This window comes from Anomalospiza imberbis, chromosome 8 (assembly GCF_031753505.1).
Source record: "Anomalospiza imberbis isolate Cuckoo-Finch-1a 21T00152 chromosome 8, ASM3175350v1, whole genome shotgun sequence".
In the NCBI taxonomy this organism is placed as follows: domain Eukaryota; kingdom Metazoa; phylum Chordata; class Aves; order Passeriformes; family Viduidae; genus Anomalospiza; species Anomalospiza imberbis.
Genome location: NC_089688.1, coordinates 19,397,072 through 19,422,177, shown reverse-complemented (window position 1 = coordinate 19,422,177; position 25,106 = coordinate 19,397,072). Strand labels below are relative to the sequence as shown.

General features: G+C 36.1%; 1 protein-coding gene across 5 annotated transcripts in view; it reads left to right on the top strand.

Moving 5' to 3' along the window:
• The window catches only part of PLCE1 (phospholipase C epsilon 1), a 115,560-nt gene that overhangs the window by 57,477 nt on the left and 32,977 nt on the right, over positions 1–25,106 (top strand). For 3 of the 5 annotated variants that reach the window (XM_068197660.1, XM_068197656.1, XM_068197657.1), the window contains exons 3-9: positions 6,159–6,475; positions 15,627–15,772; positions 17,551–17,809; positions 18,494–18,702; positions 21,244–21,285; positions 22,957–23,623; positions 24,102–24,284. In XM_068197660.1, coding sequence (XP_068053761.1) covers positions 6,159–6,475; positions 15,627–15,772; positions 17,551–17,809; positions 18,494–18,702; positions 21,244–21,285; positions 22,957–23,623; positions 24,102–24,284 — 1,823 coding nt within the window. The remainder of the gene's footprint in view (positions 1–6,158; positions 6,476–15,626; positions 15,773–17,550; positions 17,810–18,493; positions 18,703–21,243; positions 21,286–22,956; positions 23,624–24,101; positions 24,285–25,106) is intronic. The other 2 variants (XM_068197659.1, XM_068197658.1) reach the window with 1 other exon arrangement.

Here is a 25,106-nt window from a genome sequence, read left to right as displayed (position 1 = left end):
AGTGGTAAAAGCCCTTGGATACACTTCCAGAAATCTGAGCAGCAGTGTGGATGTAATTACACACGGCAGTTTAGCTGTACACTAGGGATGATGGGAGGCAAGCATGGCAGTTCAGGTGTGGTGAAACCATGGTGATGCTTTGAATTCCTTTCATGTGTGATGTCAGTGCTTGTATTTCACAGAGATTTCACAAGATATTCTGAGTTGGAAGGGACCCGGAAGGATCATTGAGTCCAGCTCTTAAGTGAATGGCCCGTACAGGGATTGAACACATGGCTTTGTTGTTATTAGCACATGCTCCAGCCAGCTGAGCTAATATCAGTATATCTAGCTTAGAACCAGCATCTTCTAATCCAGCCATAAGCAGAGTTTAAATAGGTTTTCAAGCTCAAACTTACAGTTGGGATCTTCTGAAAAATGTAAGGACTGCTATGTAGTTGTTAACTTAAAGTTAATATATTAATAAATACTTCATGGTGATCATCTTTAAATCAGCTTTACAATCTGAATGACTGTTTTGTTGTGCATAGGTTTTTATCCTGTGAAAATGTTTACCCAACTTTTGTGGTTAAAGAAAAAAAAAATCTTTCCCATGCATGTGTATCTCAGCTGTCCTAATAATTATGTCACTTTTTTAGACAAATTTGTTTCAAGTCTGAAATTATATAGGCAGGTTGTATCTCTTAACTATACAGTACTTACACTTTTTTTTCTGCAACTTCACATGATTGTTGCTATAATTGCAAAATTTAAAAAGTGTGTTCAGAGTCTGGTTTTCAAAACCGAACTCTTTGCCAGTTCCTAAAGCAAGAAGTGTGTGCTGATAGGCAATTTTAAGAGGTAGCCCATGTTGCTAGAATTAGGTATATGGAAAGAGAACATGTGTGCCATCTCATTCTTTGATTACTTGACTCATAAGTAAATTTGAAGACGAAACTGATCTATTGGTTTCAGTGTTTTCTACAGTGAAATTGAACTTGAACTTGAACTTGATCCTGTTCTGTGTCAAGCTTCCCACTAAGTTAAATATCAGGCTCTTTAATACTGGAGTGAGTTGTTTGCAGTCAAAATTGATAATAGTGAATTCATGTTCATTAAGGAAGAGAGAGATATTTTTAATTAGATAGAAGAGAAATAGGAAATTAACAAGAGTTGTTGGCTCGGTTATTACTGTACCGAGATATGTTGCATCCAAGGACAGCAAAACAATGTTATCCCAGGTGTGCTGTTCCGTTCTGGAAGCTGGTGTTCAATTTAACTGCCCTGTATTGCATAGGTGTCTTCTGCTTGGGGAGCTTTTATTGTATTTTCCCTCTTCTTTGAACAGAACAGTTCTACATTTTCTATGTTGACAGCTGTTCATCTATGGCTATTTCTTAATTTTTTTTTTTTACTGTGGTCAGTTTTTATTTTCTCGCTGTACACATAATCCATATGTTCTCTTAAAGCATATGAACAGTTTGGAGGATATCTGTAGCATAGCTTACTAAAAAGGCTTCTATTAGAATCCATTTATTGCACACATTTTAATATCAGCAGAGAAATAGAATCCTCTTAAGATTTTTCTATACTTTCAGTTACATTAGTATAATGTCATAGAAGCAAAGTCTATTATCAAAAAACTGTCTAAGTTAAAAGATATTATAATAGGTTGAGTAATTAATTTTATTCTTACAGCTATTGAAATCCATCTTGCTTTTGAGCACAGTTTGTCATAATCAAAAGATCTTTGCCAGTAGCCTTCTAAAGAGTGAGCATGTTATTAGGGATTATAATTTTCACTTTACTGCTTTAAAACTGTTTTTTGAATGTAGAGCTAGAATATTTTTTTTAAATCAAAGTAAATGTAGAAAGAAAAGGACCCAGAAATAAAACTAAGACAGAAATCCAGTTATTGAATCAGTTCATCAAACTTTGCTGAAAGTAGATTTTCATATTCTAGGCAGGTTTACTCTTTTGAGATTGCATTCATTTGAAAAATGCAGTGACTTTTCCCAGGCACGCTGTATTTTTCTGCCATTCTTAAAAAGATTATTCTTTTGTTAGAGAAGAAGAGACCTCTTCGTTCCCACAGGCATCAGCAATGATTAAAGTCAGTCCAGGTGTCCTTTGTTAAAGCTAAGCAGAGGTTATCTTGTTTTGATTAATAAAAGCAATACTTGCTGTGTTAAAGATTATCTGCTTCAGCTGTTTATCAGCAGGATAAGCAAAGCTATCAATTTCGGCTTTAGGCAACTTGCAAATGAATATTATGGGTCTTTATTTTCTTATAGTATTTTTAGCATTAACTTGATGTGGTAGAACACAAAAACCCAGTATCATTTACTGCAGCAGCAGCTAATTTTAGTGGGGATTGTATCTTGCCTTAACTGTAAAAAAAGCTTCTATGATTTTGGTCTGAAAGCAGCTCCATTCTGCAAGTTACTCTGAGGACCTGGCCATTCTTTGAAGTGCAGAAAGATACTATCTGTTTCCTGAAGAACAAAAATGACAACACAGAGCTGGAGGATTTGCATATGAGACTAGATAAGGAGTTTTATAGCAGAAGTAGATCCGTACCTGGAGTGAAAAATGGTAGAAGTCTGAAGCATACACACACAAAAAGACGAAAAGATAGTCCAGGAAAAAAAAACAGCTTAATACAGGCAAAGAGACAGAAAATAGACTTTCATGCAGAGTGTAAATCATGGAAGGTGGTGAAGTTAAGAATAAGGATCCTGGATTTTCTGTGATAAAACACAGAAGATGGGAATGAGGAAAGATAAGATATCTGAATGTGGAGAGGTAAATTATGCCAACAACCAAGACTTGCAAAGATGTGAATTATGGAAGAATTAAATATTTATAGGTGAAGGAAAAGTCAACAGAAATAAGTTATTCTACTTACTTAAATAAGTTATTTCTACTTCTTCAGTATTTATAGCCATACTTTAGCCGTGAGCTCTGTGCCTTCAGATTTCTGTTTAGCCTGTGTTCCTCTCCTTGGATATCAGCTGCATTTTTGCTGCAGCAGCCTGTTCCATGTGCTCTCACATTACAGAGAGAATTTACATAAAGTTCTTCCAGTTTAATGAAGAATTGAGAAATGCTAGTTTGAAATTCAGTGTTTTGAATCAGGAAGTGTTTTATTTATTTTCAATCTTCTTTCAAATCCAGCAATACTAGTGGCTGCTCTTGAGTCATCTTGGCTTAGCTTCCATGAAAAGATTTTCTTTTTGACAGCTTCATTTTTTTTGTTAGAGTGAAGCTGGGTTGTGAAGATTTCATCATGAAAGATGATAGTTCCATTAAAGGTAGTTTGGTTAAAGGCATTCAAAATCCCTGCGCTAGCTTTCTGCTGGATTTGATCAATGGGCAGTCAGTCTGGTGAAATCCAGTTCTAATGAGATATGTATTCCTGGTGGTTTCTGGCAGTATACAGATATACACTTTGTGGTGTTGAGCCTTGTTCTTAGATCTGAGAGGTACTAAGTGGAGCCTGAAGGGTGATTATACTTAGGCAAGGTAATGTGCAAAGGATAGTGATCAGTGCTCTACCCTATTGCAAATTCAGTGTCAACTTTTGCCAGATTTTGAGGTCTTTGTGCATAGTGTAGTTGGTACAATGATGGAGAAGGTGAATTATTAAGAATGCACCTTTAAACCTCATCAGCAATCAGTGTGTTGCAGAACAGCTCATCTTCACTCTTAACGTTATCTCTCTTTCATCAATCACTAGGCACTCCTTATAGAGTTATATCTTCCTTTCCTGACATATTGACAGCTATAAGGCGTTTACAGCTGTACTTACCAAATCATGTTGGATTTGCAAAGCACCAGTGTCACTGTGGCGTTGCACTGTCCATAGTACTTGCTGTCTGTCTCCTGTGGTACGTGATCACCTGCAGCTGAGCCATGATCTGAGCTGTCTGGCCCAACTGTCCTTTCCTGACCTCAGTGCTTGTTCCAAAGATTGGATGTTTCTGACAGCTGCAGCTTTTCACTAGTTGGGATGTGTTAGTTGGCTTCTGGGAGCGCATTTTCTGGTGCAGTTTTTTCTAAAAAGAATCCTTTTTTTTTGCACTAAGACTAAACTAAAGCACAGTAAGTGAGGGTACTTGGGAGATTCACTTCAGAAGTCCATTTGTGATCTAAAATAAATGTACAATATAGACACAACCAATCACCCTCTGTTTCAATGGTGAGATACAGGGGAGGCTGGTGCAGGCTGTACTTTCTCTGCCTTGAGTGGGAAGGGCTGTCATGCATGCAGAGTCAGTGAGGCATTGTGACTTCTAGGGAGCAGATAGGTGTTGGTGGGTGTTGGTGTCACACCTTCCATATCATCCTCTTCCTGAGATAATGCTGGTTGTGACAGTGACAGTTCAGTCCATATATGTAAAGCATGTGTAAATGCATAAGCCTTCTAATATAAAATGAACATTATATTTTGCATTGTTTTTATTTAGGCATAAGCTTGTGTTCTGTTGTGAAGTCAAGAATAGTGCATATGAGCTTTTAGTGTTTTTTATTATTAAACCTCTCAGAATAGTTCTGTGCAGGATGAGGCAGGAAACAGAATTGAAGCCTCACATAGAATTGAAGCAAAGACAACTGAAAGGAAGCCCAGAAGCTCACTGCATTCCACCTGTTGCCCAAACCAGCAGTGACATATCAGTGGTGCTCTTAACTGGCTTTTCCCCCACAGTCTTTCCTGCAGTGTTTCGATTACAGAGATTTCTCAATACCTACAGATACTGTGCAGTGCTTCTTCATTATCACCAAAGTTACATATGTTCCCTGCTATATAACTAAGATACTGCTTGTTGCAAATCAAAACCCATTACTTTTTTTGCTTGCTACTGTACAGAAACAATTTGTCTTTGTTCTTTCAGAAGTTTCTTCTGTATTTGAACATTTCTCAATAGGTTCTGTTAGCCCAAAGACTTTATTTAGGGCTACTGCAATTTATCATTTGACTTTCAGTAGACTATATTAAGAAAAGCCAATTTTCTGTCTTCTTAACTTCCCTCTGATTAATAATAGTTTGCACAAAATGTCTTAGAGTGGAAAATTCATGTAGCATATTTTATGTTTATTATAAGGGACTGAATTTTAATCAGTCATTATGAACTTGTTTTTTTCTTTCTTAGAGAAAAAAATTTGCACCCTTTATCACATGAGAGCTTATAGATATATTAAAAATATTGGGTAAGAGATAGATCTAGGGTGTAATTCCATTATGTGTGGAAAAAAATCTCTGAAGATATTTCATGAAGCAATGCAAAAAAATAAGCTCCTTTTTCTGAGAATGATAAAGAGTACATAATATATGGCTATGAATGTTTTTACATTTAAGTAATTATTGAAAAATTGTTCAGAGAACCCATTCTAAACTTATCTAGTAAGAAGACTCACTCACTATTTTGGAATCATTGTGTTGATGTTTCATGCTTCCCACACGATCTTAGAAAGCTTGCCTTCTTCCTTCTTAGGAAAAGTTTTATTTTTCAAGAGATATCACTGCTGGGATATTATAAAACTACCACGAATGTTTTGTATTAACGGATAAAACATGCATACTCCTAAATATATGCATTTTCTGAGAGGAATGAAAAATATTTTGTAGCTTGGACATTTGGTTTCACGATGCAGCAAGCTCAGATACAATTTATCTTATAGCAAGTGGATTATGAAGAAAAATGCTGACCCACATGGGTTTTCAATATTCATTATACATCATTTCTTGTGGGAATTGGATCTCAGTGCCCCAGTCAAGGCCTCAAACTGCTTTGCACCGTGGTTGTTACATGGGGGCAAAGCAGAAGCACACTCTGCCAGATGACCCTTTTCTTTGAGGCTGTGACAAGGCCGTGGGTTCTGGAAGAAGGTGTTTGGGTGTTTCTGAAAGCAAGTGTGTTTTGGCGGGTGGCTTTGCAATCTCCTGACTCTAGTTGCCCTCTATCTGGCCAACACCAGATATAAAGACACGCAGAAAAACCCCACATAAAAGAACATATTAGGTTGTTTAAATAGAAAGTATTTAGAATATAGCGTAACACTGAGTAAATGAACCAACAGTTCAACAAAACCAAAATACCAAGTTGTCTTGCTTTTGCACAGCACGGTCCAAGAGTTAAAGACCGAGCCTAATGAATTTTTCATTTGTTTTGTTTTAGAACGCCAAGCGTGTACATCCATGGCTGGCTCCAGTGTCCTTCCCTCCAGCGTGGTCGGTATCAGCAAGGAGCTGCTCGAGCTGCAGCACCTCATCCAGTTCCCTGAGGAGGTTGCCAGCATTCTGACCGAGCAGGAGCAGGAGCTCTACCGCAAAGTCTTACCCATCGACTACCTCTGCTTTCTGACCAGGGATTTGGGTAGTGCTGAGTGTCAAAGCAAGCTGCCATCTATTAAGGCATCCATATCTGCTACTATTCTTTCTTCTCCCAATGGTGAACGTAATGCTGTAGAAGATCTTGTGACAAGGTTTAATGAGGTAAAACAAAACTTTTAAATTGCTTTTCATAACGGTTATTACATGATGTGTGGGTTAGGTACTTTCTTTATCTCTGCGAGCTGAATTTAGCTGTAACACTGAATTTTTAAAATATAACTTAAGATGACCAGTTATTTAGCTAAATAACTTGCACTGAATTTAATAGGAGCTATGTGATCAATTTGCTCAGTAAGGTTGGGAAATAGTGACCTACCTTTTTCTTGCACATTGTAAACAAGAAGAAAAAAATTACAGACTTTGAATTCTTCATATTTATACTGACAGTATGGGGTACAGTTTCAATTTTGTTTAGGTGCTGGAGTTCTGTTTATTTGTTTTGGATTCTTGTAGACAAAGCATGATCTTAGGAGTCAGCACAGAAGTATTATAAACTAGAATCTTTGGTATTTTCTGTAATACAGCTACACTAACCTGCACTATTTATTTAATCACCGTGTGTGTCTTGAGCATTGTTTTACAAAGAAGTGTCACTTGTCATGACATTTTCACAAGCCAAATGTTGAGTTCTTTAGTAAGATTTTATTTTGTTTTCAGGAAGGTGGTCTTCTGACAAGTTTAATAGATAATTGATTAAGGATTGAGAAAATAGTAAAAAAAAATACACCCAAAACCCCAACCCAAATCAAAAATCAAACCAACTAAATAAAAACTAATGTTTTAGCTGCAGAAACATGGAACAGTTTCTTCTTTTTTGGGGGGGCGGGGGGAGTGAACTATGTGCAATGTTAGCAGTTAGCAGTTTCTAGAATTATAGAAGAGCAATAAAATGAAGATAAAGTTGACTTAATGCTTTTTTAGTTTGCTATCCATTGCATTCTTATGGTGGGTGAGATGAAAGTCTTGCAGGTAGTAAAAAAAAACAGTATAAAATTAAGTAAATGTAGAAGAATGTGTATTAACCCCCAGTGAACTTCCTGTGCGCTGGGCAAAGAAGAATCAGGGAGTGAATATTGAGCATGTTTCAAGGGGTTCCTTCTTCTTGCGTATTACTGAGATTTAGCAACTAAAATAGGGTAAATATATTGGCTTCTCTCACCTCATTCAATTATGGGAACATACATAAAAGTTGCAACTGCAATATTCAGTCTTCAAACAGAGCCTAAAAATAGTTCAAATTAGCTGCAGTAGCAGTACTCCAGAAGTTGCTGTGGCTGGTGTGGCTGGAGAGGACTGTAGGTGCTGACCGTGCTGGGACCTTCCCTCCTGGGGGGTTCTCACCAGGCTGAGGCCAAGGGAGATGAGGTGCACCGGCCAAGCTGTTCTACAGCCTGCTGAGGCACAGTGCCAGGGCAGTCATCAGCTGTACAAATTAGACCGACCACGATTGTGTTCCGACATTGAAGGTCACAGGATTGAAAAGCAAGTGGGTCCTGAAGAAGTCTCGTCAGAAATGACTGAGTCTGTTCCATATCAATGACAATTTTAGCATTAAAGTTGCCTTTTGGTAAAATAGTCAGCATTATCTTTTAGTCTTGGAGGTTTGTGACTTTGCAGTTTTTGTTGTCTAGCGTTCCTTGTTTGGTAATTGTACAAAATAGTTTTTATATAATTTGAATTAATTCCCAAATATTCAGTGAACAGATTCTTTGGTATTTAGTGCAATAGATTATTTGAAGTATAATCTGGAATACATTTTTAAAAACATAGATGTTATATGTTTAAATGGAGTTACTGTAAAATATTTACTGCTTGTAATAAATCACTGGTTTGCTATATGCTTTGTCTTATGGTGGAGTATATCAGTTGCCATAGCCAATCACGAGCGTGAACTCTCAAAATGTCTTTGTTTATAAATGGAAAGAAAATTCTTGCACAAAGAGTCATGATTTTGTTGGCAAAACTCAGTGAGCACTTGCTGATTTTTTTGGCATTCCCTATAGAAATACTGAAGTGTATTTATAATGTGGGAGCCAAAATTACTTTTAGGATGACAGGCTTCTGATACATGATGGGGAAAAACAATTCCATGTCATTTTTCTGTTAAATAATAATTATATTATTTAGAGTAATTTTCATAAAGCAGTATACTTTCTAGTATTTTTTTCTGACAATACATATTAAGGAGGAACACTATAAAACTTGTGTAAAATGACAGTCAATCCTGTAGATTTTGGGCTACGTGCATTCAGTATCACCAGCTATAAATAAAGTCTGTAGTCTTTAAGGTTTGATTAAAAATGTAATTGCATAATAGTGGAGCCTTGGGCACAACATGTACTCATTGGTGGGACACAGCTCATACTTCATTTGCTGCTAATAATATCCAATTGATCTTAGAATCTCGTCAGAGCAAGACTCTAGACCAAGCTAAAGACAGATATTCTTTCCTGTTACTAAATGTAATTAAAAGCTGATTCTGAATTAGTGGGTAGTGTGGGAGGATTAGTGTGAAATACAGTAACATCTACCTTTACAAAACTATTGGCTCTAAGTCTCTAAGACTGTGCACTCAGTAGTAGTAGTAATATATTTTTTTGCTCTGATGGAGCAGAAATGCTCTTTCTCTGCTCTGGCTATAAGAAGTTTAGTTTTCAAGGGTGTAAAACTGTAGGAAGAAAATGTTGAGATTCTGCAGAGTTAGCAGAGCTCTGGCAGCTGGGAAGATAGGAAAATGGTACCTAAGTATTTTAGGTACCTGAGCTTTAGGACCCTAACAACTGTAACATATTTTTTGTTATCTCTCCTTGTTGCCTACTGTGCCTTTCTCTTCTTGATTTAGTTCTTTTCTCTGGTCCTTGTATGACATGAGTTTACCCTGCCTCTTTACATGAAGTGACATGTGCTCCTTCCTCAGTGTCATGTGCCACGGTCTTCCTGGACTTCTGTTTCTTTTTCTGTCTCTTTGCCCCCCCAGGCTCTTGCACCTTTATGACTGACTCCCAACCACCCTTCTGCCTGTTACCAGCAAAGTGACCACAGAGACACTAGCACAATGCACATGTTGTAAACCTTTATGTGTATGTAAGCATTTAGAATAATTTCAATCATTGCTTTATATAAACATGAAAAGAGTCTCTTGTAGCTTGATGTTTCTGGTTTAAGCTTCAAGTAAAAGAAAACCAATAAAACTTTAAACAAAGTGAAACATTCATTTTTCCATGCTGACATATGTGAACAGAGCAATTGTGGGCTCTTAGATTGAAAGTTGCACCAGACTGGAAGGTCATTCAGACAGCTGACTGATGTTAGTCCCGCTGCTGACCTGAAAATGCAAAATCAGAAGTCAAATGCATAAAGTGATTTTTTGAAAGATATGGTTGCCAAAAAATAAGCTAAAAAGATAAAAAAAGTTTGAACAGTGTCAGTATAGCCCTGCTACTGGAGTGGGTTCATCACTTACTAAATCATTCTTAAAATCAATAAAGTTAATTAAAATATGGTTACGTAGGACACTTAGTGATGTTAGTTTTATTTTTAATGGTTAAATTTTGTAAGGTTATTTCATTGTTCATTCAAAATACAAATTTAAACCTCACTAGTGAAACAGAGACATATCATTTTACTGAAATAATGGAATGTAAATAAATATTGCAGTCTGTCTCTTAGTTCAGCATTTTTTTGCAATGCCTAAATGGGTTTGCATAATGCTTTTTAAAAGATTGTGTTTGTACAAATATCAAACTCTTTCCAGTCCTTGTTTGGAATAGTGTTTAATCAGATTTTAAATGGTAAATGTTCTCTGTAATGTTATATTTCGCACAAGCATGTAAAGTAAACCATCTGTTAATAAGATATGCAATTTAAAGTATTCAGCTATTAAAAATGCATCTGAAAATTATCTTGCATATTATGCCAAAAGCTAAAAAAAATTAATAATTAAACCTCAGTGAAACCCATGTAAAAAAATCCAGTTCTGTTTTATACATAGAACTGTGTATAAATATATACACAGCTATTCATCAATATGCACTGACAGGTTTGTGCACAGTTAGCAGTGCAGAGGAGCTCACTGCAGTCAGCTATTAGTGCTAATGCTGCATACTGCTAGGGTTTTTTAATAATTGTTTTTTAAAGGGAGAAACTGGACTGTCCTGATGCACTAAGAATTCTGCTTTTAAACAAAATAATGGTTTTCCCTCTTGCCACGATTACCGTATGATATCTGATAAAGGTTATTACTCATGTTCTTCAGATTTTACTCAAATTTCTTGATTTTTATTAAACAAAATTACTAAAACCAGAATGACTTGGTTAAATGGGTTTGATTGCCATGCTTATCCTTTGGGTACCTTAAAAGTTATCTTCTTGTTCTGTATGCAGAGACTTTTCATACACATATTTTATTTTGTCAGTATTAAAGTTTCTTGTTTTCTTACTCCAGTGTAGGCAGCATTTAAATCAACTACAATTTGTTATAGAAAGATATCCATGGCTAATTTATGGTAGGAGTTAAAGAATGCATGCACTGTAATCTTACTGTGTGGTAAACCAGAAGATTTTGTTTTACTTGCTAGCAACGATAATTGTTAAACTTCAGGCAGGCAGCTGTGTTTAGTAATTTCACCTCTGAAAGCTGCATCTCTCAAGTATTATGAAGTTCCTAAAAATGTAATATAAATATAGAAGACATAATTTCTTCCATGTAGCATCACCCACTGAAGTATGTAGCTTGGGAATTGCTGTAAAAGTTTTACAAACTGAAGTGCTGGCAAAATGCGTGTAAAACACTACAGATGATAAAACACTGCAACTGGAAATTGTTCATAATTTCCTCCCTCAAAGCACCACTACATTTACATTCTCATAAAATATAACATTAAGTTAATATAATTAACTTTAAAAAAAGTTAATTCCTATTTAAAAAAAATCACATAATACATTCTCTAGGAGCTATATAGAGGATGGTAAAGAACTTATATAAATATAAATGAATATATATATATTCATGTGTATATATATATATATATATATATATATATAGATGAATTATCATAATCTTGAGTATTAGAAGACTGAAATAAGAGAATGAGTGAAGAAAATCCATGGCAAATTTAGGGATTCAGTTAATAATTCAGTATTCATTAAATGCTGTTCCTTCCTGTGTACTACATGGAGCAAGGTTCCCATAGAGTGAATGATAAACAGTCCTGTAGGTTGCACTTGTACAGAGATTTAAGGTCATGTACCATAACTTGAGGATCAAATTCCATCAGGAGTGTCTCTTTCGTGTCCTTCATGTTTTATTATTAAAAGCAGCTGACCCTCAGTAATAAGCTGTATCCTGCCCCTGAATTATTGGTAGATTTTTGCCTGCATATAGGTTTGACTTGAAATCAGTGGTAGTTCAACAATTAGGTAATCAAAAACATAGGTTCCTTTTACATTTTTAGTGACTGATATATATTTCCCATGTTTAAAACTAAAAAAAAAAAATTAACACTGAGTAAAAATAGGCCTTTCCCAAATACATTAGCAATAGCAAACCTGAATTTACTTGAAGTCTTTGATCAAAGTAAGATAAGCCAAAAAACTTCTAAAAAAATTAGTTAGATTAGTTATTGAACAGATTTTGGTGCAGTTAAAATAGAAGAGATGGTAAAAAACATGAAACTGTACAGATATTTTTGTACTACAAATTGTAGTACATACTACTCAGTATAGCTTGCATTGCCAAGACATCAGGTACAGGTTTTGTGTGCTCAGATTCAGATTTGTGAAGATTCCTACATCTCATAAACTTTGCAAATGAGGGTACTTTCTATGTATCTGAACTTAATCTGGCTCAATGTTGTTAGTGCTTCTATTAGAGCACCAGAAAATATTTAAATCTTAAGCAAACATCTATTCAATTTTGCTTGTTTAGTACTTAATATTAGTGTCCAGTAATCCTGAAAGACACTAATTTTTATCCTGAATGAAAAGACTGATGTTATTATCAAGTTGTTTAAGTGGATTGTGCGTTAATTTATTACTTTTCTTGTGTCTTTCAATCATGTGGGTTATCGTAACAAAGCCAGGATACATTTTCTCATGCTTTTCAGACTCATCAGCAGTGCAGCGGAAATCTAATTATAGGTTTGCTGTGATGATTTCTGTACTGAAGGGAGCTTAAAATGAGTTCCATAAACAGAACTATGTAAGTGTGAAAAAAAAAGTAAACTGAAGAAATAATGATTACTGTGTTGAAACGTGGATTGTGATCTGATGTTAAAGTGCTGTCCAACACAAAAACTTAGTCCAAAAAGTTTTACTGCTCTCTCTGACAAACACTTGCAATGTATTTTGATCTCCTTGGCAAGGCTACTCCTGTGCAGTTGTTGGCTGGGATGTGCTGTGTGTGCTCAGGCTCTGCCTGAGCCCTGAAGCTCTTGTGCTGATGTCAATGCAGCTTGGTAGCAAGGCAGCTGATGGTGCTTCATCCTCAGGCCAGGTGTTCCTCGGCTGTGGTGCAGCTGGGGACATGGCTCTGCAAGCCAACCAAGAGGGAAGTGCTGCAAGAGGAGGTGCTGTTCTGTATCCACTTGGCTGGAGTGTCCAGAAGTCAGAGCTTGCCAGGGTGGAGCTTCCCTTTGCTCTCTTCCCTCGCTAGAAAACCTCCGGGTTTAGTGGCAGAGAAATTGTGCCACATCAAAATAATGTCTGTGCTAATTGCTTGCCAAAGTGGAAAAAATAGGATTCTGAATTCAGCTTCCAGGTGAATTCTATTGCCACAAAGAAATAAGTACCTATAGAGATCATCTCTGCTTTTGTGTGAGGTGCATCTAGCTCAGCTGTACACAGAGAGCATCTGAGGAAACCCACTTCTGAACTCCTATTTCAATGAAAAATTGATACATTTGTTATTTCTTAAATACCATCTGTTCCTGGTCTCCAGGAAAAATTAAAATACCAACATTTCTAAAGCAGGCATGTTCATTATTTCTCAGGAGTGGTTTGTGTCTTCAGATGCTCACTTCTGTCCTCTGATTCTGCCCAATCTGTTATATCTGCCTTTGCCTGTTCTATTTTAAAATGAAGAGATTCAGACACTTTTTTTTCTTGTTTAGTGAAAGATTTTTTAAAATGTTTTCTACTCCTCTATTGTTCTGCAGGAGGAGTGAGCATGAACTTCATGGTGCCTTTTGTACCCTTCTTTTGCTCTTACACATTATACAGTATCTCAAGTCTTCAAAGGCTCACCCATGCTGCCCTTTAGAGTTTTTTGTTTGTGTTTACAGATTGTAAAAGTTCATCGTGCTGTTTATAGCGGTCTTAAACTCTCTATTAAATAGAATTTCAACATGTGGCTACCCTAGTTTAAAGGTTTCCTTTTACTGGAGAGTTTGAAGTCAGTTGCCTTTTCAGACATTATTTCTCAATTTTGATACTGTTTTTTCCTGATCATTACATCTTTACTACCTTAGATTAAAACATATCTGTTTGAAATTATATGATTCTTTAAAATTTCTAAAACCATATTAATCAAGTCATTGCCACATTTGGTATTTCAAAGCAAACAGATATTATTTTTTTTTGTGAGGTTGCATGTTTAGCAGTTGCATTCCCTAACACAGCCATTTCTGGAAAATGAGAATAATATCCAAAAATAATATGTCACTTTATTCCAGCATACAAAAATCTGTGCCACAGATTTGACTGTTCTGTTTCACACTTTTTGATTTTTTAATGGATTTATTTTATTACCTTTTATTCAGGTTTTGCCCTCATTTGACCCCTGTGCCATGCAGTGGCATGGTGGTTTATATTTTCCATACCTTCATGCTCTTCAGGTGTTTACTTCTTTGTTGATTGGGTTTTTATATTTTTGGAGTAACTAAATGAACACATCAAATAAAATTTTAGATGAATTCAGATTCTCATTCTGAGCTGCTGCAGTGGTTAGTGTGCTGCCCCTGATGCACACAACCTATTACAGCATCCCCATAGTCACTGTCCTCACTCCTGAGTATGTCCCCAGCAAATGAATCTCAAGATTTCAGTCTTAAAAGTGTGATTTTTTTTTCTATATAGGGAGTATGACTTTTCTTCTCATATGGACATTTCTTATTTATTGTTCTTGACTGATGTTGCCCTCAGACAGGTTAAATAGTCACTTCGATTCTCTGTAGGCTTTGATTTTCCTCCTTCAGGAGCGGGTGGCTCAGAACGCTGAGCCTGTATAGACTTGCATAAATAGAAGCCCTATATATTTTCAGTGGGGTTATTTTCCTGTTAGTACTAATGCATTTACATTTTATTTCACATGCTTGGTTTTTAAAATAAGTCTATGGCTCCTGAGGGGGGGACCCTGAGGGGTGAACTAGCGTTTCCTAATTTTTATAAGCCTCTCTTCACACTGATATTATCTATAAACACTTGAGTCCTTCATGACCAAAGAATGGAACACAGTGTCAGTAAACAAATCACGTTTATTGCCTCCTAAGTGTTTACACAATGACAAAAATCAAGCCTCCAGGGAGTCATATTGTAAAAAGAAACAGTTGGTTTAAATTAGTTTTCCATGTGAAACATAGCTACTTTTTATGGATGTTATGGGAACATAAACTGGAAAGAGAATCTGCACACTGATAATATGAAGGGTTGATTTTTATTTGTTTAAATACATCTTAAAGAATCTTGTACTAAGTTGATTTCTGATTCCGGCATTAATTAATTACCAAAGAAAAGTTGGTAGTATGGCCACACTTTGGAAAATGGGATTTCTTTTTATTTAATTAGTTTGTGATCTTACAAACAGATAATGCAAATTATCTGAAATGTTCAGTGCATATAGGAATTAGCAAAATTATGCATTAAATGCATCTAGTTTTATGAAATTAACCAAAACCAAAACCAAAAAAAATCCAGTTTAGCAACTTTTTTTGTTCATATTGTTAACAAGGGTTATGTGGGGCTGAGATCTATAAGCCATGTAAATGAGAAATTATACTGCAGATTAAGATGCAGTAGTTTTTTGTTTAATAAAAGTTTCTCTAGACTAGTTAATGATTGAACTGTTGTAATGTGAATGTCACTGTGTAGGTTGTGTTTACAATGCATATGTCATCTGGCTATGAGTGTGTAAGTGGAATTTTGACTGATACTCTCCTGATGGAAGAAACCAAACAAACCCACGTTATCTGTCAAGTATGCATGAATGCTCCAAGGGACATTGCTTTGGCTGACCATACTGTCTGCTTGGTTTTACCAGGTGAGCTCGTGGGTTACCTGGCTGATCCTGACTGCAGGTTCTATGGAGGAGAAACGAGAAGTCTTCTCATACTTAGTACATGTGGCAAAATGCTGCTGGAATATGGGCAACTACAATGCTGTAATGGAATTCCTGGCAGGGCTAAGGTACTGGCAACTCTTTTTTTTTTAATGGCTTTTCAGTGATAGATTACATTGCAGCTTCTGTTAAGCAGATGTCTCTGGAGAACAATGAAACTGAACAAAAATCCATGGCTAAGCCACATCATCTCATGCTGTGACTTTCTAGTAATCCCTTTTTGAAAAATGAAGCATGCTAAACTCTTTTTTTCTCAAATGCTCTGAAGACTCCATCAGTTTTCCTGGTGCATGCTGAATACGTTGCATTAGAAAACGTTTTTCTTTTTTTAACAGAAATTTTTAAAAATGTAAAAAAAAGACGGGAAAGAAGTTGTCGTTTATCTACTAAGCTCCAACTAATGTAACTTGGGGTTGGAGTCTCCAGAATGTAAGTGAAACATGATCATGGTGATGCTCTAAAAGGATCAGTCTCAACTGTAAAAAAGAAACTACCTGAAAAATGACAGGAAACCCACAAAAAGACCAAACAGCCAAATCTGTTTTTAACCTCTCTGATTTACTTATACAGACTGATGTTGGGATCTCATGCTGTTGTGGTCTTATTTAGAAGGACTTGCATTATCTCAAGGAGGAGAGAGTAGGGGCTCAAAGACAGCTCAGTGTGTGCTTTCCTCTGGAATGACAGGCTCCTGTAGGGCCAGGGTAGCAGCAGGGCAGTGCCTTAGCACTGGCAGTTCACAGGGCAGCAAATGGCACTGAACAGGGAAGAGTTAAGATCAAGTTTCCCATCTCTTGGCTTTGACCCTTGTTGTATAACATGTTTGTGTAACAAAGCTCTAAAGTGTTTGCGTTGCTGTTCTTTGTGGTCTAGTAAGGATCTCACTGAGCTGTTTGTTTATGGTTTTGGTATATAAAGCTCTTTTGGAACACTTATAGGCATGGGGAGAATATTTCAGCAGAATACATCCACAGTCTCTAACCATGTAAGTTATAAGGGAAAATGCAAGGGCATTTAAGGGCTTGATTTTGTCTCTAATGCATCTGCACAGCACAGGAGAGAAAGGAGAGGAAGGCTAATGCTGATGAGCAGCATTTCTGGGACAGGGATGGGAAGTGGGGTTAAGGGCAGTCTACTGTAAGTGTATCTTTGGATCTTTTGGCATGTCTGAGGTCAGGGGTGGGAAGAAAGGCCATGTGATTACATAGACATACAGCTCAGAAGGTAAGAGAACTCCCAGAGGTACTCATAGTCTTTGGAGCTATTTCTGTTGGACATCAGAATTTCTTTTCAACTACAGCTCTGCACTGCTGCCTGAGAGCTTGAACATGGTCCTGATTTCCTTATTTCTGTGGAAGTAAATAATTGTGAGCGAATTGGGGAAGAAATCAATGTAAATTTTACAAAATAAATTTAATTAAAACCCTCCAAGTTTTGCTTACTTTATGGATTGTTCATAATATAGCTGAAGGAATTTGTAAGAAACACTCTGATTTATCTTTATGCTGTTTCTTCAGTCTTTTCTTATTTCTTTATGGGCCTGTAGAAATTTTAGGCAATGACACAAGAAAAATGTTAGAAAGACTGCTGGTATGTTTTATGCAGCTGGGCTTTTATTAAAATGTGAAATACTGCTCCAGTAGATCAGACTGCTAGTTTCTCATTTTTAGTTTTGTTCTTTGATAATTCAAAGGGGGGAATTTTTATAAAAATAATGGTCTTGATTTCATTCATTAATTTCTGAGCAATTATAATTTCCTCTATTATATATATGCTGCAGGTGTTGGACTTGAAGTTAAGTTGTTTAAATTTTTAAAATAAATTTTGTGATCTCTTCTTGCAATAGGTCAAGAAAAGTTTTAAAAATGTGGCAATTTATGGACCAGTCTGATATCGAAACCATGCGAAGTCTTAAGGATGCTATGGCACAACATGAGTCATCATCTGAATACAGGAAAGTGGTCAACCGGGCACTCAATATTCCAGGCTGTAAAGTTGTTCCTTTCTGTGGTGTATTTTTAAAAGAGCTCTGTGAAGTTTTGGATGGAGCATCAAGCCTCATCAGACTCTGTCCACGATATAACTCCCAGGATGAAACACTAGAGGTAAATGAGACAAATATTCTAAGAAGTTATGTTCTTAGCCAGTGCTTTATTTTACATAATCTTACACACAGGCATCATCAAATTAAAGTTTCTAAACCAGACTGTTACTGGACTGGTCACTTACATGGACCTCAATTTAATTCCCATAGTTTCTTAGCAATTTAGATTTGGTTGTTTCCACCTGGTTCAATATCAGAGTACTGAGAAATCAGCATTAGTAATAAAGGATCTTGTTTATACTTTGGATTAAATAAGTATGTAAGGCCTGAAATGTGTAATTATTTTCTGCTAAATACTCTGACCTTCCACTTAATTCACTGGGAATTAGAAGTTTGCAGTTTCTTAAAAACATAATTTAGAAGCTCAGCAAATCAAGCTTTTCATCTATGGAAAGAAACTATTCTTAGGAGTTTTATTATTGTAGTTTGAAAAGAAAAATGCCCCTGTTAGATGAAACATTAAAAACTGAGGCTTTTTTTAAGTTTTCAGCAGTTACTTTAACTTGAATTACTTGATTTATGAAATTATTTGGTTTGTTTTGGGTTGCAAGTAGGCACAAAATCCCATGGGAAGCAATTAGGAAATATACACTAAATATTCTTAATAGTAAAAATTTCTATAGTGAGAAGTAGATGACACAACATTCTACTTGTAACTGTACTAATCTTTTAGATATCTCTATAGTTTGTTTCAGATTACAGTGGACAAGATAATTTCTTACAACGAGTAGGCCAAGATGGTTTAAATAATCCAGAAAAAGAATCAACAACAAACAATATCTTCCAAACAATCCGGAGCTGCAATCGCAGTTTGGAGTCTGAGGAGGGTGAAGATAACCTCAGTGAAGGGAGCAGTTCAAGGAAAAACTCCTTGAAGGACAAAAACCGCTACCAGTAGGTCTCATTTTATTTACACCACATCTACATATCATCATTTTAGTCTTTGATTTTCTTTTACCAAGGCTTGCCTTTAGAAATAAGAGCAACTTTGACATCTTTCCTTGTATTTATCTATTTCCAGTTCAGAACTTTTCTCCCCTGATATTCAACTGCTTGGAAACTCTCTGTATAGCTATATTTTCCCTCATGATGTAATTACTTCCTCTCATGATAAGGGTAAATCCTTTTTGTCTTACACAGAGAGCTTTAAAAATCTACAGTTACAATTACAATTTTGATCTCTAGCGACAGGAATAGCACCAGGACATATTTGTTATCAGAGCTCAGAACATTATATTCTGCATGCTCAGGCAGTGTTCTGGCCCCTTCAAAAAAAGGATTTATTATCCTTCAAAAGACTTCTTCTTTTAAGGACATGTTACTTTGAGGGGTTTCAGTTTTGTCAGGAAACATTCATGTGTGAGTACATATTTTGAATTTTCAGGTTGCTGTAGTCCTGCTATTTTGCCAAGAAGTTTACTTCATTGTGCCCTGTGTAAAAAAAGCCCAGTGTTCAGTAATCTGATTTCACTTTGAAGACCACTCTTGAAGACTGTACTAGTTACCAGCATGAAATAACAGCAAATGCAAAGTTTAGGACATCACATGATCTTCCAGAATGTTGCTTTGCAGAGAAGTTTCATTGCAAAGCCCATGTAGACATAGGTGGGTCAGGTCAGCTTTCGACTAAGTAACTGTGTTAAACTAACTTCAAATTAAGTAACAGAACTTTACTGCTCTGAGGTGAAGCACTGGAAAATTACACGAGGGCTTGCATAAAAACATGCTTAAGTCACTGCTTGAGCTATTTTACTGATAATGTGTGTCAGAAATATCAATATGTTCAGAACTATCCAACTTACTTCAGCTACTTAAACATTAAATCTAATAAACAGTTGCCTGAGAGGCAACTGCTATCTTCCTGTTTAAAATGCATTTATTTCATTAACATGTAATTCTAAATTTCATTTCAAATAAATAATCGTTATTTCCTGAAAGAATGCTTTCTAATAGAATTATTCACATCTGGCTTTAGTTGCTTCTGGGAAGTGGTGCACTGGATTAAGCCAAGAAAGACAGACCCAATTCTCTGCCCACGTATGCTATCTCTTGACATACTTCAAGTAATACTTTCAAGTACTAATACTTTCTTCCAGGAATTATTTTTTTGCTAATTAATATGCTTTAAAATCAACTTGCAAATCACAGTTCAAATGGCAAATAAGTGAGGCATATAAACACTTCACTTGGATTAACAAAATAGAAATTAAATGGAGTTCCTTTTTTTATATCTTTATGAAATAATTTCTTGGTAAATTACCCTTTATTCATAAATGTAATCTAGTGAGTTGCACTCCAAACTAAAGTAGGAATTCAGTTTTTTAAAAAACACAGTGTGAATCTGAAATGAAAATTTAAAGTTTAAATGAACAAGATTGCTGATAGGTAATTAAAGTCGTGTTTCCTGGTTCAGGCTACTAACTACTCAGTTATGAGTGTCTGTACTTCTGATGCAGTAAATACTGATTTTAACAGTAAAATACTTGTAGGAGAATAGTTCTGAAAGTGCCGATTTAACTTGAGTGTCTCACAGGCTTTGGAAGTTCCTTATTCACTTGCCATGTCTTTCCTGGGCATGCAAAGAACTGGGTGAAGCACAGGAGCAAATTGCTGAAGGCAGAAGGGCCATGTTCTGTTGTACTTGTATGGGGGCTATGTTTGGTTTATTTTTATTCCCATGAGCATTCCCATTTCTAAGGAAGAAATTTAGTTCTCTTTCTTGTAAGACCTGTCATATTTGCATACAGTGTTATAAAATCCAAATTATATAATAATGATGCATTATCTGATAATTGTAGCATTGTGGTCATAAAGGCAGAAAAATACACTGCATAACATATTTCTCATTACTTTATAATTGTAAGAAAGATTTTCAATTAGTTTTTCTTTTGATGATTTGGATTAGTATTGTGGAACGTGAACGCACCAAAGCTGGTAGGTTAATTTGATTTGAAAATGAAAGGCATCTAATAAAATCGGTGGGCAGTGGGTATAATTACTTTCCTAGTTGCGTTAGCAAATAAGCTCTACCACTCTGTAGTCAGTGACCCATCTTATTGCCCTGGATTTCTCTACATGCTAGATTAATATCAAAATTAATCTTTCTTAGAACTCTGTTCTGACGATTAATGAATTTTTTAAAAAAATAAAGGTATGCAGGAAAATGAAAAAGAAAACCAACCAAATTTGAAATAGATTTTTAATGGAATTTTTAATTATTAAGTGACCTGTGAAGATACTCCTTACTTTGAATCATTGCTTCATTAGCCTGATCTTATCTTCACTTTTAAACTTTTCCAATTACAGTAAATAACATATAAAATAATAGGGGAAAGCCTCATTTTTTTTTTCTTTTTGTATACCTTGCAGTTTTCTCCTCTAAAACTGCAATTTGTGTCACTGTTTCCTTTATCTTTTCATTTCCTTGCCTCTCAGGGCAGCACATGTAAAGAAAGCCCCTGGTCCAGCCCAGGCTCTGTAAGTGCTCTCAGTAACTGGCAGCGGTGTCGCTTTTGGCAGCTCATGTCAGAGGCTCCATTTCTGTGTGTGGATATGTGTGTGTGCTTGGTTTACCTGCTTCTTGTACATTTTAATCTGCAGCCTGCAACATGTGAAACAAGGCATAAACAAAGCTATGCCACTTCTGTCTCTGCTGTGATAGACTCCTCCAGCCATGCACAGCTGCTCTCTGAATACATGTTACAGCATTTCTACAGAGACTTGTTTGATTGTTTTGAGGGAAAAGGGGAGAAGGAGCTGCTTCAGTTGTTTGTTTCATTTTAAAATGTAATTTTATATAATAAAGATAAATATTTCAATTTACATGTGTCTAGTAAGAATCTAGTAAGACACTTTATATCAGCTCAGTTAAAACACATGACCTTTATTTGTAGGAATATTTCTTAAAGAAACAAAGCTACACTTAAGACTGATGCAGTTATTTTGTCAGTCCCTTCACCACAAGGAATAAAACATTAACCTATTTGCCACTTTTTTATAAATTTGGTGAAGAGACAGAGATCTCACCCATTAATAAATTCATAGAGGAATCATTGCTGTCTGGAATAAGGGAAAATTCAGATTAATTTGTCATCTAGGTAGAGGAGAGTTTGAGGAAAAGCTGATGGTTATCTGTGCTGCTTAGCACTGGGGGAGATGGTGTATGTGACTTGGAAACACAGCATGAGTCATCTTTGGCTTAGTTGGTAGGTAAGGGACAGGAACTGGGAGCACTGTGGTGCTAGGAAGGGGAAGTAAAGAGGGCATTAGGACAAGATATCTTGAAAGATATGTAGAGGAAGATGGTTTGTATTTTATTGCCTGGATATCCTTAGGAAAATGTTCTTCATTAGTTCTGTTGTACATAGAACAGTTTGTCCTTGTTTATGTTCACTGAAGTACCCAAACACTGAACATTTGTGCATTCATACATGTTAGAAGCTTCTGCAGGGAAGACATTTCATTTTAACTACTTCTTCTGTTAGCTCAATATTGTTGCTCTGTATCAACTGTTTCTAATTTTGGCAAAATATGTCAGACATTTTGGTTGCTGCATACAAGTTTTATGTTAATATTTTCCTTAAGTAAAATAAAGTTTCTTATGGAAAGTATCTGATAAAATTCTTTGTGCATTCTTATGAGGAAGGTATGTATTTTAACCAGTATTTTACTAGTGTTAATCAGAATATTATATAATGTGAAAGGTCTGCACATTAAATCAGTAATAGAAGAGAGATTAGAAGTCCTGTCTGAAATGTACTATATCCTGCTAACAGTTTCCCCATATGGCACTTAATATTTCAGCTGAAGCAGTCTTACACAGTGGATTTAGAAACTGGTATCACTTGGCCTTAAGAACCAATCGGACAATTTTTATTATTAATGCAAAGTTTGGAAGGTTCTAAGAAAATATAATCATATTGTTTCAGGAGTTATAAGTAATTGTAACAGCATCTCTTAATTGATGCAAAATTGCAATAACATAAATTGTAATTCTTCAAACACTACACAAGTTCCTGTAAGTCCCAATTATATGGTGTTGATAGTATTCCATTTATTTAAACTGCAGCAGAAAAAATATTCATCAAGCATCGCATAAATCAGCACATGTATCACTAAACATAATCTCTCATCTTTGCTCACGTGCAGATTTCTCATCGGAGACCTTTCAGATTCTGAAAGTGACATATTTGAGCAGTTGAAAGAATGGGACACAAGTTCAACAGAAGAGCAGCAAAAGGCTTTCTGCCATGGGATAGAACTCATTCCCTGGTATGTGTTGTCCATCAGGGCTGACGTCCATCAGTTCATGCAGCAAGGGGCAACCGTCATTCATTACGACCAGGACACACATCTCTCAGCTCGTTGCTTTCTTCAGCTCCAGCCTGACAATAGTACTTTGACTTGGACAAAACCCACAACAGTTTGCCCAGCAAATGCTAAGGCAAAACTGAGTGTGCTGGGCAATACTGCTGAGCTTGGTAAATACCAGTTTATTGGTAATACTGGACTGGTGGAAGGCTTTTTGGACTTGTTTTCAGCCAAGGCTGTATATATGGGACACTCGGGCATTGATATGCACACTGTGTGTGTTCAAAATAAGCTTTGCAATATGTCCCTTGAAGAAAATGGTATAACACTACTTTATGGACTTCAGACTACTGATAATAAGTTGCTGCACTTTGTTGCTCCAAAATACACTGCCAGAATGCTGTATGATGGATTGCTGGAATTGACTAAAGCTGTAAGAAAAATGAGGCGATTCCCTGATCAAAGACTGCAGTGGCTACGGAAACAGTATGTCAGCCTTTACCAGGTAAACGATGCTGTGATTCTCTATGCAAAAGTCCAAAGGTATCAACAGCTTAATGTAATGCAATTTGTTTCCATCATAAGTAAGATTAAATTAAAGATTAACACTAAATCTCCAGCTTTGTAATGTGGATTAAGCAGATCTGCTTCTCCTCACAAGGTTATATCAAACTTTGCAAGTTTTCAATACACTGAAGTTAATTTTTTTTTTTCTTACAAAGCTCTTCATATGTTTAGAGTTTTGGAATAAGTATTTTATTAAAGAAAAAAGCAATGACTGTACTTAAGAAGGGCACAAAAAAAAAGAGTGGTAATAGAGCCAAAAACATCCCTAAAGCAGTAAAATAACCTGGGGAATTCACTCAAAAATCAAAAATTGTCTCCTTTTGATGTTTCTTTCATTGGTTCCTCAGAGATCTATATTATTGCTTTAAAATGTGTCCTTCTTCTCCTTGTTTTGTTAATGCTGAGAATCTTTGTAGGAGGATGGAAGGTTTGAAGGCCCAACCTTGGCTCAGGCTGTTGAGCTCTTTGGAGGCAGACGATGGAGTGCAAGAAGCACAGGCACAGGATCTCTCACCAAAAGCACTGAGAAGCCCAATGTGCAGAGAAACAACACTCTGGGAATCAGCACAGCTAAGAAAAAGAAGAAAGTACTCATCAGGGTAGAATATTCTGTTATTTGTGTGTTTTGTTTCCTTCTTGCAGTCACTGTGTAGCTGTGTTCTGAACCAGAGAAATGAAGTTAGATGATGATGATTTTAACACTGTTTATTGTCATTTCAGGTTTGAGGATTATTATTTTCCATTAGTTTGTTCTTTTCTCGTGCTTGCAGCATTGTTAGGATATGTAGGTGCCAGGGCTAGCAGAATGGGACAGAATCTTCTTGCAACCTTTAGGTGCTACCTCAGTATAAAGATAAAATAAGGGTGGTGATAAAAATCTTAACATGCAAAGTGGTATCTGGAGGTTGGTGTAATTTTTTTTTAATCCTTTTTGTTTTCATATTTTGAAAAACACTACCATAGTTATTCCACATTGCATTAGCATCCATTTTATCTTGTGTGGGTGACAGAAACATGACCTAGTCTGGCAGTCTCTTCTTTTCCTGGACAAAACTGCTTTCCGCAGTAGGCAGGAGAGAGGAAGATGCAAGACAAGCACCTCTACACTACCCACATTTTCTAGTGGTCAGGTATAAAGATTCTCAAATTACAAGATCCATCCTCTTTAGGGCTCCAGTGCAGCAGAGAAATTGTGTAAAACCAGCTGCAACATTCTAGAAAGGCACAATCATTGTCATAATCTGTGTGATGTCAACCTGAGGTAACACCTAATGGTCCCATGCTATGTATCTGTTTAAGTTGTCTCTTTTCTACCTTTATTGGCCTCACAGGAGTCTGTTTCATAAGGAATAGCTGATTTATCTCATGGTTTTGTTACAGGTTGTACTGAAATGAAATGGAAGTAGTGGGTTTGAGATGTT